We start from the raw sequence: 15,267 nt of genomic DNA, 5'->3' as shown, positions 1-15,267 counted from the left end.
TGGATTCTTTTTATTTCGTTTTCTTCTCTGATTGCCATGGCTAGGACTTCCAAAACTATGTTGAATAAGAGTGGTGAGAGTGGACATCCTTGTGTTGTTCCTGATCTTAGAGGAAATGCTTTCAGTTTTTCACCATTGAGAATGATGTTTGCTGTGGGTTTGTCATATATGGCCTTTATTATGTTGAGGTAGGTTCCCTCTATGTCCACTTTTTGGAGAGCTTTTATCATAAATCGGTGTTGAATTTTGTTAAAAGCTTTTTCTGCATCTATTGAGATGATCATATGGTTGTTCTTCAATTTGTTAATATGGTGTATCACATTGATTGATTTGCGTATATTGAAGAATTCTTGCATCCCTCGGATAAATCCCACTTGATCATGGTGTATGATCCTTTTAATCTGTTGTTGGAACCTGTTTGCTAGTATTTTGTTGAGGATTTTTGCATCTATATTCATCAGTGATATTGGTCTGTAATTTTCTTTTTTTTGTAGTATGTTTGTCTATTTTTGTTATCAGGGTGACCTCATAGAATGAATTTGGGAATATTCCTTCCTCTATAATATTTTGGAAGAGTTTGAGAAGAATTGGTGTTAGCTCTTCTCTAAATGTTTGATAGAATTCACCTGAGAAGCCATCTGGTCCTGGACTTCTGTTTGTTGGAAGATCATTAATCACAGTTTCAATTTCATTACTTGGGATTGGTCTGTTCATATTTTCTATTTCCTCATGGTTCAGTCTTGGAAGGTTATACCTTTCTAAGAATTTGTCCATTTCTTCCAGGTTCTCCATTTTATTGGCATAGAGTTGCTTGTAGTAGTCTCTTAGGATGCTTTGTATTTCTGCAGTGTCTGTTGTAACTTCTTTTTCATTTCTAATTTTATTGATTTGAGTCCTCTCCCTCTTTTTCTTCATGACTCTGGCTAATGGTTTATCAATTTTGTTTATCTTCTCAAAGAACTAGCTTTTAGCTTTGTTAATCTTTGTTATTGTTTTCTTTTTTTCTATTTCATTTATTTCTGTTCTGATTTTTATGATTTGTTTCCTTCTGCTAACTTTGGGTTTTGTTTGTTCTTCTTTCTCTAATTCCTTTACGTGTAAGGTTAGATTGTTCATTTGAGATTTTTCTTGTTTCTTGAGGTAGGCTTGTATAGCTCTAAACTTCCCTCTTAGAACTGTTTTTCCTGCATCCTATAGGATTTGGATTGTCGTGTTTTCTTTGTCATTTGTCTGTAGGCATTTTTTGATTTCCTCTTTGATTTCTTCAGTGATTACCTAGTCATTTAGTAACGTATTGTTTAACCTCCTTGTATTTGTGTTTTTTTTACTTTTTTCCCTGTAATTGGTTTCTAATCTCACAGTGTTGTGGTCAGAAAAGATGCTCAATATGACTTCAATTTTCTTAAATTTACTGAGGCTTGATTTGTGACCCAAGATGTGATCTATCCTGGAAAATGTTTCGTGTGCACTTGAGTAGAATGTGTAATCTGCTGTTTTTGGATGGAATGTCCTATAAGTATCAATTAAATCTATTTAGTCTATTGTGTCATTTAAAGCTTGTGTTTCTTTATTAATTTTCTGTTTGTATGATCTCTGCATTGGTGTAAGTGAGGTGTTAAAGTCCCCCAATATTATTGTGTTACTGTCGATTTCCTCTTTTAGAGCTGTTAGCAGTTGTCTTATGTATTGAAGTGCTCCTATCTTGGGTGCATATATATTTATAATTGTTATATCTTCTTCTTGGATTGATCCCTTGATCATTATGTAGTGTCCTTCCTTGTCTCTTGTAACACTCTTTATTTTAAAGTCTATTTTATCTCATATGAGTATTGCTACTCCGGCTTTCTTTTGATTTCCATTTGCATGGAATATTTTTTTCCATCCCCTCACTTTCAGTCTGTATGTGTCCCTAAGTCTGAAGTTGGTGTCTTGTAGACAGCCTATATATGGGTCTTGTTTTTGTATCCATTCAGCAAGCCTGTGTCTTTTGGTTGGAGCTTTTAATCCATCCACGTTTAAGATAATTATCGATATGTATGTTCCTATTACCATTTTCTAAATCATTTTGGGTTTGTTTTTGTAAGTCCTTTTCTTCTCTTGTGTTTCCCACTTAAGAAGTTCCTTTAGCATTTGTTGTACAGCTGGTTTGGTGGTGCTGAATTCTCTTAGCTTTTGTTTGTCTGTAAAGCTTTTGATTTCTCCATCAAATCTGAATGAGATCCTTGCTGGATAGAGTAATTTTGGTTGTAGGTTCTTCTCATTCATCACTTTAAGTATATCCTGCCACTCCCTTCTAGCTTTTAGAGTTTCTGCTGGGAAATCTGTTAACCTTATGGGACTTCCCTTGTATATTATTTGTCATTTTTCCCTTGCTGCTTTCAATAATTTTTCTTTGTCTTTAATTTTTGCCAATTTGATTACTAGGTTTCTCTTCTTGGTTCTTCTTGGGTTTATCCTGTATGGGACTCTCTGTGCTTCCTGGACTTGGGTGGCTATTTCCTTTCCCATGATAGGGAATTTTTCAACTATAATCTCTTCAAATATTTTCTCGGGTTCTTTCTCTCTCTCCTCCTTCTGGGACCCCCCATAATGCAAATGTTGTTGCATTTAATGTTGTCCCAGAAGTCTATTAGGCTGTCTTCATTTCTTTTCATTCTTTTTTCTTTATTCTCTTTTGCGGCAGTGAATTCCACCAATCTGTGTTCCAGGTCACTAATCTGTTTTTCTTCCTCAGGTATTCTGCTATTGATTCCTTCTAGTGTATTTTTCATTTCTATTATTGTATTGTTCTTCTCTGTTTGTTCTTTAATTCTTCTAGGTCTTTGTTATACATTTCTTTTATCTTCTCAATCTTTGCCTCCTTTCCTTTCCTGAGGTCCTGGATCATCTTCACTATCATTATTTTGAATTCCTTTTCTGGAAGGTTGCCTATCTCCCCTTCATTTAGTTGTTTTTCTGGGGTTTTACCTTGTTCCTTCGTCTGGTACATAGCCTTCTGCCTTTTCATCTTGTCTATCTTTCTATGAATATGTTTTTTTGTTCCACAGACTGCAGGATTGTCATTCTTGCTTCTGCTGTCTGCCCTATAAATACTATAGATTTTTAAAAACTTTTGACAATAGTGAAAAAAATATACATGAGAACTGTAAGAAGCTCTCTTTTTTGTTTTGCAGTAAAAGCATATATACTTCCCAGATTAAGGTGTAACATCTTTCATGATCTATCTGTGCATATAACTGAGCATTAATATTCAGAAAAGAAGATAAAGTTCTCCAAATTTGAAATCATTATGACCTCAAATCCAAACACAGTGTACCTAAAAAGGAGTGATTGAAATAATTTAGAGCTATGTTTCTTTTTTACCCTGTAAGTATTTTTCATTCTTATGTAGAGAACACTAGAAATGCAATGCTGTTAAAATGTTTTTCTTACGTCAGTATGAAAAGTTCTACAGTTTACTTTTTTTTTTTTTTTTTTTTGCGTTATGCGGGCCTCTCACTGTTGTGGCCTCTCCCATTTGCGGAGCACAGGCTCCGGACGTGCAGGCTCAGTGGCCATGGCTCACGGGCCCAGCCGCTCCGCGGCATGTGGGATCTTCCCGAAACGGGGCACGAACCCGCGTCTCCTGCATCGGCAGGCGGACTCTCAAGCACTGCGCCACCAGGGAAGCCCAGTTCTACAGTTTAGATGCCATACTTTGGTGCTTTAAAAATGGTAAATTTTATCCTCTGCATTCCTTTCTTACTCCTGCAGCTAAAACACTGTAAAGTTTACACACAGAACACTTCTTGAAGAAAGTGCTGAGTTGAGACATAGAATCCATGTGACTCAGGCTCTATCAGACTGTCCTCTGCCATAGATGAAGGCAACCAAATTGAAATGATGCACATTATTTATAAATTATTAACCAGTTCTAAATATGCTTCACATGACTGGCTTCGCTGAGGTGTTACATCCATCCTTGCAAGCTTCATAAAACAGTAGCAGGCTAAAGTTGCACAATTAACATTAATTCTTATTGAAGAGAGGACAGCCTTAGCAATTACCTTGAAAAAGATCAGATATGAAATTTCTTTATGCCGAGTTTGATGCCAAATTGAGTCACACTGTGGGCATAGATATTATATGACTTCTGCTCTTTCTGTGCACAGTGTCATCAGTAGATGGTGGCACTCTTTGCTCCTCTGACTTATGAGCCAGTGACTAAGCATTAATATTCTTCAGAACATCACATATCACTTGTTGCTACAGTTTACTTATATTTATAAGAGTTTAAATAAGTATTTAAAATCAAACTAAAACTATAGGAAATAAATGAATTTATATAAAAACCTGTCATTTCATGAATTTTTGCTGTTGCTTATCCTTGTTTGGCTATAAACATTAACAGCACTGTATGGATAATAGACAGAAAACATTCAAATACAGAATCCAATAGTGATGATCTAGTTTTTGCATTAAGATTTTAAGTGCTTTAAGTTCCTGGTACATATGTTTTTCACATTTAGTAATAGAGATAGAATTCTGAAGTATGGTTGGTACCAGAAAATTCAGGAAATTTCAAATATGGTAAGAGATTAAATATTTTAAAATGTATCTTTTATCATATTGGCATTTTCATCTTTATTTATTCATAAATATTGCCATAAAATTCTAGTCCTGCTAATTCTAATCCATTATTTCTTGAATATTATTTACATTCAATAGCAATGTTACATCTATAAACTGACCTTTTAATTAGTGAAAAAACAGTGCTACTAATTCCAAGACTGAAGTGGTGGCAATGTCATTCTGACTTAATAGACTACAATTTTATTAAATAATATAAGTGCAGTTGTCCTGGGTCAGATAATATTCAGGGTCATTTTATTAGGAAATGTTTAATGAAGGTATTAATATTTACTTGTACCCAACATCCAGCTGGAATTCCATGGTGTGAGAGCACCAGGTTAATTGAGTTTTATCACAAAATCTCTAGACTACTTAATAACTGTAATGCACATTCCCTAAGGTCTGATCTATAAGAAGTGGGAAAATAGAAGAAAAAATGATTAATGTATAACTAGATTCTGCCGACACTTTCAGCATAGATACTCATTAAAAGTTTGAGCAACTGATGAAGATTTCTCTGGAAAGAAATTATGAGTCACTTTTCCTTCCAAACACTGGACAGGAATAGGGAAAAAAGATAGATAAGTATTGATTTAGCCAATATAAACACAAGAATTTATAGGCTTTGAGTTTTCTGTAGATCTATGGTTTCCATCAGTGACCAAAATTTTTTCTTAGGAACTCACTTGTGGGAATACATCTGTCAGGGTAATAGAAGTCTAACTATTTCCTTTTCATTTTTCATGCTTTTAATTCCTCAGAGTAAAGTGAGTATTAAAATTTTGTATTTATACTTTTGCTTTGAAAGACTCTCTTCCCTTCCCTTCAATGACATCCCACTTTTCTGCTTTTCCTCTTTCCTTTCCAGGTTCCACTACCTCCGCTTTTGTTTGAAATGCTGGTGCTCCTCAGGTTACCATTTTAAACACTCAAGTTTTCATTTTACCTATTTCATTGGCAAATTTATCAATTCTCATAGTTTTTATAACCACCTATTTGTTTACCATTTAATAATCTCTCATGAGCCTTTATGTTTACAGAAGTTTATAATCAACAAAAATGTGCTAGAAGCATCTCTAGCTCTCTACTTGTCCAAAACTGAATTATTGAGCTTTCATCTCAAACATGTGCCTTTTCCTGCATTTTTACCTATCTTCTTGTGCCACAGACCATCCTCAGTTTCTTACTTTCCCTTCCTTGCCTGCAATTCAATCTGTCATTAATTTTATTTATTTCCTTCCTATACAGATGATCACCTTCTCAGTTCTGACTAATCTTTGCTTTTATTACAGTTTTAGGCTCTTGGTTAGTCTTTTTTCCTTTTGTCTTAGTCCCAATGGCACTTCAGCCAGAGTGATCTTTCTAAAATGCATATTGTTTTCTTTCCATTTTTGCATGACATACCAGGCATTTCATCATTGGTCCCTTGCTTAATTATCCAGCCTTACCTCTTCTCTCACTTGTATGCCTCTAACCCTGGGTTCCAGACTGTTTTAATCTACCAAGTATGACATACTGCCTTTTCTTTCCAGGTCTTCATATACTTTCTCCCCTTTGTATAGAATATCTTTTCTTTTCCTACACAGATTTTTGCTGAGCTAATCACTAACACGCTTTCAGGGCTCAGTTTGGATAGTATTTCATCTGAAAATCATTTTCTGATGTCCCTAGGCTGAATGAGAGGATTCTTCGGCTGTGGATGAGAGTCCATAAGTTCCTGAATTTACTTTTCTCTCACACTAAAGTTGCACACATAGTTACCTTTCTTCTCCACTAGATCATAAGCTCCTTGAAGGCTGATGCAATATAATTTTCTCTCAGAATCCATGGGGCAATTGTTCCAAGACTCCTTTGGATACCAAGATCTGAGGATGCTCAAGGCCCTTGTATAAAATGGCTTAGTATTTACATACAACTCACACACATCCTCCTGAATACTTTAAATCATCTCTAGATTACTTATAATACCTAGTACAAAGTAAATATTATATAAATAGTTGTCAGTGTGCAGCAAATTCAAGTTTTGCTTTTTGGAACTTCTTGGAATTTATTTTCCCTGAATATTTTTGATTTGTGGCTGGTTGAATCTGTGGATGCAGAATCTGCAGATATGAAGGGACAACTATATTTGTTCATCCTTATATCCCTCGCACTTATCCCCTACTGAGTTCTCATTACATGCCTTTTAAATACATGAATGAATGAATTGTTAGATTTCTAGCAGCAGCTTTGGAGTCACCTTAATTGATGAAAAAGTAATTCTACAGCAACAGATGCAATTGATTACATAACAAATGAAATTCTGTTGTGAAACATAACAACCAAATCCTAATTTGGTTCATCTCTAATTACATGGAGTGTCATAAGGCAATTATTGTACCACTTGGACAGTATGCATTTTGTTTATATATATATATATGTTTTACAAGCATGATCCTGGTTTCTTTGAACCTCATTATGGCCTTTCTAGTTTTCCATTGATTATCCTTATCTAGCTTTTAGAACTATAAGCCACATTTTAATTTTAAACACTAGCATGGGACAGTTCTGTATTTCTTTTTTATATGAGCAAGGTAGGCAGCTAAAACAAAACCAACAGACTGCACAGGGAAATGGATAGGTTCAGAGACTACAACTACAAACTACCTTAAAGGAAACTCATTCTCTTTTCATTACCTTACACCTCTAGGTGCCAAAACTTGCATTTAATTTCAGGTTTTCAAGGAGATTTTATGTCTACCCATAATCTGTTCTCATATAGCTTGCCCAGGAGAGCCTAGCTATTTTCAGTTAAAATTGATCCACCTTTACCAGACTTGTGGTTGAACACAAAGACTAAAGGACATGAATCTCTTAACAGATCCTGATGGGATTGGACTACACATATCATGCTCATTTTAAAGGTGGAGTGCATCTAAAAATATACCTTTTTGAGTTTTACAGAAACCAGATTTACAATTTCACAGAACAGAAAATGTTAAATTTGATTTGATGCTTAACACCTAAAGGGTTATTTTCAAATCACAGAAATGCTTCATGAATTCCAAAATATCTCTATGAGACAGGATACAGATTCTAAATAATATTAATTGTGAGACAGCTTACTCACAAATATAAATTATTTTTTATCCAAAATTAAATTAGCATCCATTAAGTTGAAATGTCAAATATCCTGATCAAAAATGTCTGACTCCTAAAAGTATTTCCAAAATCAACCAATTGTTGAATACAGCCGATATTAGACATAGAAAAAATCCAATTCTTAATTGTTTTTTAGAATTCATCATAATTAGTTTGTGCTTTTAAACGTTTGATCTATACACCAAATTGACTTCCCTGTGGTCATAAAGGAGAGTCAGTACAATCTACTTCAGGCACTATGCATATCTTTTCTAATGAAAAATCTTTGAAATTAAAGTAAAATATGGGCAATACATTTCTCAATAATCATTAAAGGTAGGAATTTCATAATAGTATTCCTACTTAATAATATTGTTATATAGATTATATGTAACAAACTTTACAAAACAAATTCCATCTATATATTTTTTTACATTCCATAATGAATTTGACTGCTTTTAAAGAACATGAGGCATAACTTACAGTCTAGTGCAAATACATATACTTCATTAGACAAATTTCCTACTCTATGATAAATTTTAGGTGATGAAGATCCAATCTATATTTATAGAATGTAATTGATAATGCTGTTTTCCTCTTTTTTCTCATTTTTAAATAATAAAGAACTGATTTAATGTGTGTGAATGGATATTTTAATATTAAGACCAAATATTCCTGGCACAGAAAATAAAAGAAATTAAATTTGGATGGATTGCGTCCTTCTTCCCTCCCTTCCCTTCTTCCTTCTTTCCTTCATTCCTCCTTTCCTTCCTTCCTTTTTCTCTTTTCTTTCCTCCTTTATTTTTCTTTCTTTTTTTTTTTAAATTAACTTATTTATTTATTTTTGGCTGCATTGGTTCTTCATTGCTGTGCGTGGGCTTTCTCTACTTGCGGCGAGCAGGGGCTACTCTTCATTATGGTGCATGGGCTTCTCATTGTGGTGGCTTCTTTTGTTGTGAGTATGGGGTCTAGATGTGCAGGCTCCAGTAGTTGTGGCATGTGGGCTCAGTAGTTGTGGCTCGTAGGCTCTAGAGTGCAGGCTCAGTAGTTGTGGCACATGGGCTTAGTTGCTCCACAGCATGTAGGATCTTCCTGGACCAGGGCTCAAACCCGTGTACCCTGCATTGGCAGGCAGATCCTAACCATTGTGCTATCAGGGAAGTCCCTCCTTTCCTTTCTTTTCATTCTTCCTTCATGTCTTTTTTCTCTCTTTCTTTCTTTCTTGCAAAACACCAACTTTATAACTAGTAGAGTTTTCAGAAAATGTTTTAAAATATATTTTTAATATTTTATTTTTTCCATTCCCATGGTAGTTTGCATTTCATTGCATCTCCAAGGGAGATTTCCAACAATGTCTTCAGAAGAAAAATTTTCATTAAAAAAAAACCAGTTTCCTCAGAATTCACTTTTCATTATTATTATTATTATTATTTTACAGAATATTCTGGAACTCTTCCTGGTCTCCCTACTTCATATGCTACTTTGCTAAGAATTAAGAAGAGTTCATCTTCATCCCTCTATGGTTCAAAGACTAGATCACGATACAGCAGTCCTCCATTAGGAACACTGAGTGTTTCTTCACCAAGCTGGCGAGGGGCAGCCCAACATTATTATTCCCCCATCAATCTTTATCATTCCTCAGATGCCTTCAAACAAGATGGTAAGTGTCAAAAGAAAATTGCACCTGTTGGAGTTAAGCAGGGAAAAAAAGACTTTATTCAAGACTATTGCAGTAGGAGTTAAGCCTATTGAAATAGAGGAGAGAGGTTAAACTCAACTGTGAAATAGAAAGTGAGCTTTTAAGATCTGGAAACGTGGAGGACATTAAGGAGGAGTTTGGACACTGTGATAAGGCCATCTGTGTTTACTAATTGGTGCTTATTGAAGTTAGCCTCTTACCATCTTATAGAGTCTGGGAAATAGGGACCCTCTCTTTTTTGATGATTACATTTCAAAAAAAAAATGGCTCCCAGGTCCTTGAGAAAGACATTCTTGGGTTTTAAAACTGGTAAGAGACTGGGTAAAGATTTACATTTCACAGAAGCAAAGAAGGAATTTATAACTGCAGTTCTTATAAAGTAAATGCTCTAAGAAAATGGAGGTTAGGGGACCATAGTCAGGAGGAAACCCATCAAATGTTAAGTGAAGCTGAGGAAAATGTTAAGGCCATTTTGGTCATAAGTTAGTCTTATGTTCCACACCTATTTCAAAAAAATTTTAATGTATTTAATTATAATTGCTTCCAATTCTGATTTAGGATTAAGACTAAATAAATTAATATACTGAAAGCAAAAATATTAAATTTCTGAAGGACAATTTTACAATGAAAATCAAGAGCCTCAAAATGGTCATATCCTTTAATCTCATATTTTATTTCTAGAAATGTGTTTTGCATAAGGAAATAATAAACAATGCACACAGAGATATAAGTATATACTTAACAGTATTTATGAGTAGAAAATAAGAAATAATTCAAATGTCCAACATTAAGAAATCAGTTAAATTAAGGATAACTATGTAGCTATTAAAATTATGGTTTGAACAACATTTTCTAAATGTTCTCTAACTTTGTCATTTTAGGATAAATCAACAAAACAGTACAAGGCTAATTAACAGAGAGAAGCACTAGTGTTTGATTATTAACAGGCTCTGTGCCAGTCTCTTTTGCATAGCTTATATCAATAATATTGTCAACAAACATTTGAAGTGGATATTATTACTGTCTTCTTTGGAAACGGAAACTCAGGGGGCAGATAAGTATCTTTGACAAGGTCACACTTCTAATAAGTAACAAATTTCATTCATATATCTACTGATTTTAAGTACAATACACTTTGGGCTATGTTTCAATTATGATTGATAAAAGACTAAACACTTAGAGAAACATTTTGTAAGAACTAAACTACTTGGAAAAATCTTAGAAATTTCTAATTAGGTTGTGGTACCAAACCCAGGCAAACTCATGCCTCATGATTATGTCAATTGTTGTCACGTGGAGCATCATCTCATAGTGCTGGCATTTAAATTTTATTTAAGTATGGTGTTCATTCCTTAAAATGTTTGATTTTTCAAAGTACTTATAAGTTTTTAAATTTCCATAATATATTGTGTGAAAAAAAATCAAGAGAATTAGGAGACAAGCCACAGCCTCGATGAAAATATTTGCAAAAAGGCACATCTGATAAATGACAATTATTCAAAATATACAAACTACTTTTAAAAATCAACATAAGAACTTCAACAACATGAATTTCAAATGGCCCCAAAACCTTAACAGACATGTCATCAAAGAAGATGGCAAATAAGTATATGAAAATATACACCACATCTTACATCATCACACAAATGAAAATTAAAACAACAATGAGATACCACTACACACTTATTAGAAGGGTCCAAATTCAGAACACTGAAAACACCAAATGTTGCTGAGGATGTGAAGCAACAGGAACTCTCATATCTTGCTGATGGGAATACAAAATAATACAGCCTCTTTGGAAGACAGTTTGGCAGTTTCTTATAAAACTAAACATATTCTTATCATATGGGAGAGATGGATAAACAGAGTACAGATGATTTTTAAGGCAGTGAAAATACTCTGAATGATATCATAATGATGGATATATGTCCTTATACATTTGTCCAAATCTATAGAATGTACAACACCAAGAGTGAACCCTAACATAAACTATGACTATTGGTTATTATGATGTGTTAATGTAGGTTCATCTTTGGCAAAAATGTGAGTGATGTTCATTCTGTGAGTGATGAATCATTCTGGTGAGTGATGTTGATAATGGGAGAGGGTATGTATGTGGGGGGAAGGGAGGTAGATGAGAAATCTCTGCCTTCTCATTTTGTTGTAAATTGCTCTAAAAAATAAATTCTTTTTAAAAAATCCACTACATTAACTCTAATGCCATACTCATCAGGCAGAGATGTGTTGGGATTTGTCTTCTTTAGGCCTCATTCATTATTTTATAGGATGACACCAAGAGAGAATGTATTGATTGAGTGATCAGAACTATGGGATACTATTGCATTTGGTATAATTTGGTATCACCTTGTGTTCTACTCCTTTGTTCTCTTGTTCCAAATATAAGTTAATGTGGTTTGCAATGATACATAGAATACAGCTAGAAAATGTGAATTAAAACATACAACAATGATGAAAACAGCAAATATTGAGACATAAAATGGAGCCAGGTTTGAGACTAATTCAAAGTGTCTGTATGCCTGTCACAGGTTAGTCCAATTTGTAGTAATTAGTTACAGAAAAATAAACTCTGATCAGTTACACATTTCCCACTCTTAAGGATTAAAATGAATCAGTTACTCAGTAGAAATGCAGCTATTTCTGATGCTAGATTAGACAAATCTTTCTGGAAGGTCCTCATTAACAATTTAATATTTGATGTAATGGTCAATGACCTGAACATTATTGTTATTGTGTACATAACAATGAGTTTCATCTGCTTCAATAAAGGCAGATGAAACCCAATCATCAACAACAAAATTAGAAGCAATTATCTAAAACTGTGCTCTTCCTTTAATCTTTAATATACATACAATCACTTGAGAGTCTTGTTAAAATACACCCCCTTTCAACAGATCAGGAGAGGAGGGCCATATAATCTGCATTTATAAAAAGCTTCCAGGTGATGCTTACGCTGCTGATCCATGAACCATACTTTGAGTGGCAAGGCTCTAGGCTAGGGAACAGTTTGATATAATTTAAGTCCTTTGCTGCTCTAGTTTAATCCATCTTTAGAGTATCAGGCAGAATGGATTGTCTGAGTATTTTCCAAGTAATCTTCCATAAGTATTGTTTTCCCATCTCTTGGCTAGATGTGACTTTGAGTTTGTTCTCTCTGACAAGAGCCTGACATACAGCTTTTGTCAGGTAATTCCCTTTAGCCTTAATAGAGAGTAAAGCTGGAGTTGACATGCTCTTGTGAAAAATGAGAAAACTAACAGAGCCTGAATAGAAAGTTATCCCACTTCTCAGAGTGAAGCCCAAAAGTACCCCTGATAGAGTTAAGATTTTTCTGAGAAACATAAAAGTGTTGTTTGCAGATCAATTTGGGAAAGCAATTTTACTTCTGTATGTAAAACCTGGAGAAATTCTCCCACACATGCACAAGTAAATATAAAAGTACTTCACTGCAATGTAAGTTTAATAGCAAAAAATTGAAAACATCTCACATGTCCATCAGAAGGGGAATGGATACATAAACTGTGTTTTTCGTTCATTGAAAAATTAAGAATGTTAAAGTGAATAGACCATATCTTTATGAAACAAAATGGATATACCTCAAAATATAATAGTTAGTGAACAAGGAAATTTACAGAATATTACATATGATGTCATTTATGTAAAAAAATAAAATATAATATTCATGGATAACTATATATAATACAATTTTTAATATATGAACTTGAGACAGCAAGCGACTATAGCATTTACCTCTGAGGACAAAGGGAAAAGGAGAGCAGGTAAATGGTACCAGGATAGGGAAGACAGATGACCTCAACAGTGTGATATTTTATTTCTTAAAATATAAAATATGAAAGTAATATGGTGACACCTGTAGTAGGCAGACTATAAAACAGGTCACAGTGATTCCCACCTGCTGGTATTTACATGTAATCCATTTTCTTCCACTGTGGGCTGAAGCTAGTAACCTGCTTCTGGAGAATAGATTATGACAAAAGTAATGGAATATAACTATATGACTTCCAACATTAGGTTACTAAAGACTCTGGCTTTCATCTGACTTCTGTTCCAAAGGAAAATGCTTAATTTGGGCCTGAGTAAACAAATCTTGACTGATTATAGGGACTAGATGCCTAAAAAGAGTACCAACCTGTTGAGATAATTGCAAGATAACACAGAAAAATAAAATAGATGAAACTTATAAAGAAAACCTTAAAATCATAATATTGTGAGAAGAATGCTCTGTAGCAAATATAGAAGTATGGTGAGGACATCAACAAAATGAACAAAAGTTATATGTTTATTCTCACAACCTTTGTAGGTCAGGAAGACAGATGTGGTTTAACTTGTCCACTGGTTCTGTGTCTTTCACAAGATGAGACTCCTGTTTTATCTCAAGGCTCAAATAGGTACAGATCCACTTGTAAGCTCACTTACCTCAAATAATTATTCACAGGACTCAGTTGATGAGGGCGGTTGGACTGAGTGTCTCAACTACTCATTGGCTTTGGTCAGAGGTCATTCTCAGGGAGCCTCTCTATATGGTAGCGCAAAACATGGTAGCTGATTTCCGACAGCAGGAGCAAGTCGGAGCAAGAGAAGGCAAACAAGGTGGCTACCAGAAAAGTACAACAGTGAATCATTGAAATTTGGTTGAGGTGAGGAAGTAGAGCCAGGGAAATAAATTTAAAAATTTGAGCTGGACTCAAGAAAGGGAGAAGAGAAACGGAGAGTAGCTGAAAGAGAGAATGCTGTTCATTGGAGCTGAGCAATCAGAGAAGTCATCTGATTGTCATTTTTCTTTCAACCTGATATTGTTATTTTGGATAATGACTATGATCACTTCAAATTATGCCAGTGAAATGTTCCCTATACCAAGAAGTATTATGTAGTTTAAAAAAATTTAGTTGTTAATAGTTACTCTAAAGTCATTGTTTGAATGCAAGCAATGTCATTTAATTGATTTTAAAAATTGACTAAAGTTTAAATTGGAAATTCTCATGGTAACATAGGTTAATTGAAAGCCCTTATGAGTCAACACCTCAAACACCTGCAAAACATGCCCTAGTTTTGGATTTTGCAATGTAGACAAGGACTATTAACCACTGCTGGCACTATACCTGTTCCTCCCATTATAAATGAACATCCAATAACTTGGTCTTTGACTTAATCTCTTCTTGTTATTGTGGGTTTAGTGGGAGTAAACTAAGTGTAGAGTGCATTTTATTCTTCCATATGTGATGAGATGGTTAGGTAAGATATTTTGTCTTCCTTGCAGAGAGACAGTCAGGATTAAGAGTGATTCTTACTAGAAAGTTTAGGCTTTTACTGGTGAAGCCCATTCTTGGGATTCAGAGACTACAAATGTTACCTCAGGTGGAAAAACAATGTGGTTCTTAAAAGTAGTTGAAGCAAGTTAGTTTTCGCTAAGTTTAAGTACATAAGTTAAGTACATAATTTTGGATATATTTAATTCCCTCAATGATAAGTACCTCCTGCAATTTATGTAGCACTCTGAGTCTTCCCAGCCTTTGGAGTTTCTACCACTGGGTCTGACATCTGGAAGAGTCCTGCAACCTACCAGATTTGTTGCCTCACATTCTCAATACCTTTGGCTGAATTTCATTGTTGATGTGGCTTATTTCCAGATTAGACTTGGAACATGAGCAATGGCATCATGACTCAAAGTCGTCTCTGTGTTGACAATTTTCTGTTGTTTCCTCAAAGTACCCTTTGCTGATAAATTGTCTTGGAGGACTAAATAAAAAAGTTTAAATGACCTTTTATGAGAATAAGAGTTCCCTCTGGGCAGGGAAAGA

General features: G+C 34.5%; 1 protein-coding gene across 1 annotated transcript in view; it reads left to right on the top strand.

Annotated features, from left to right (window-relative positions):
* The first annotated feature begins 8,692 nt into the window (after positions 1-8,692).
* The window catches only part of CNTN5 (contactin 5), a 533,631-nt gene continuing 527,056 nt past the window's right edge, over positions 8,693-15,267 (top strand). The window contains exons 1-2 of the mRNA XM_007471947.1: positions 8,693-8,717; positions 9,170-9,391. Of these exons, the coding sequence (XP_007472009.1) occupies positions 8,693-8,717; positions 9,170-9,391 (247 nt within the window). The remainder of the gene's footprint in view (positions 8,718-9,169; positions 9,392-15,267) is intronic.

Source organism: Lipotes vexillifer, unplaced genomic scaffold (assembly GCF_000442215.2).
Source record: "Lipotes vexillifer unplaced genomic scaffold, Lipotes_vexillifer_v1.1 scaffold1598, whole genome shotgun sequence".
NCBI lineage: Eukaryota > Metazoa > Chordata > Mammalia > Artiodactyla > Lipotidae > Lipotes > Lipotes vexillifer.
This window is presented reverse-complemented; position numbering and strand designations above follow the sequence as displayed.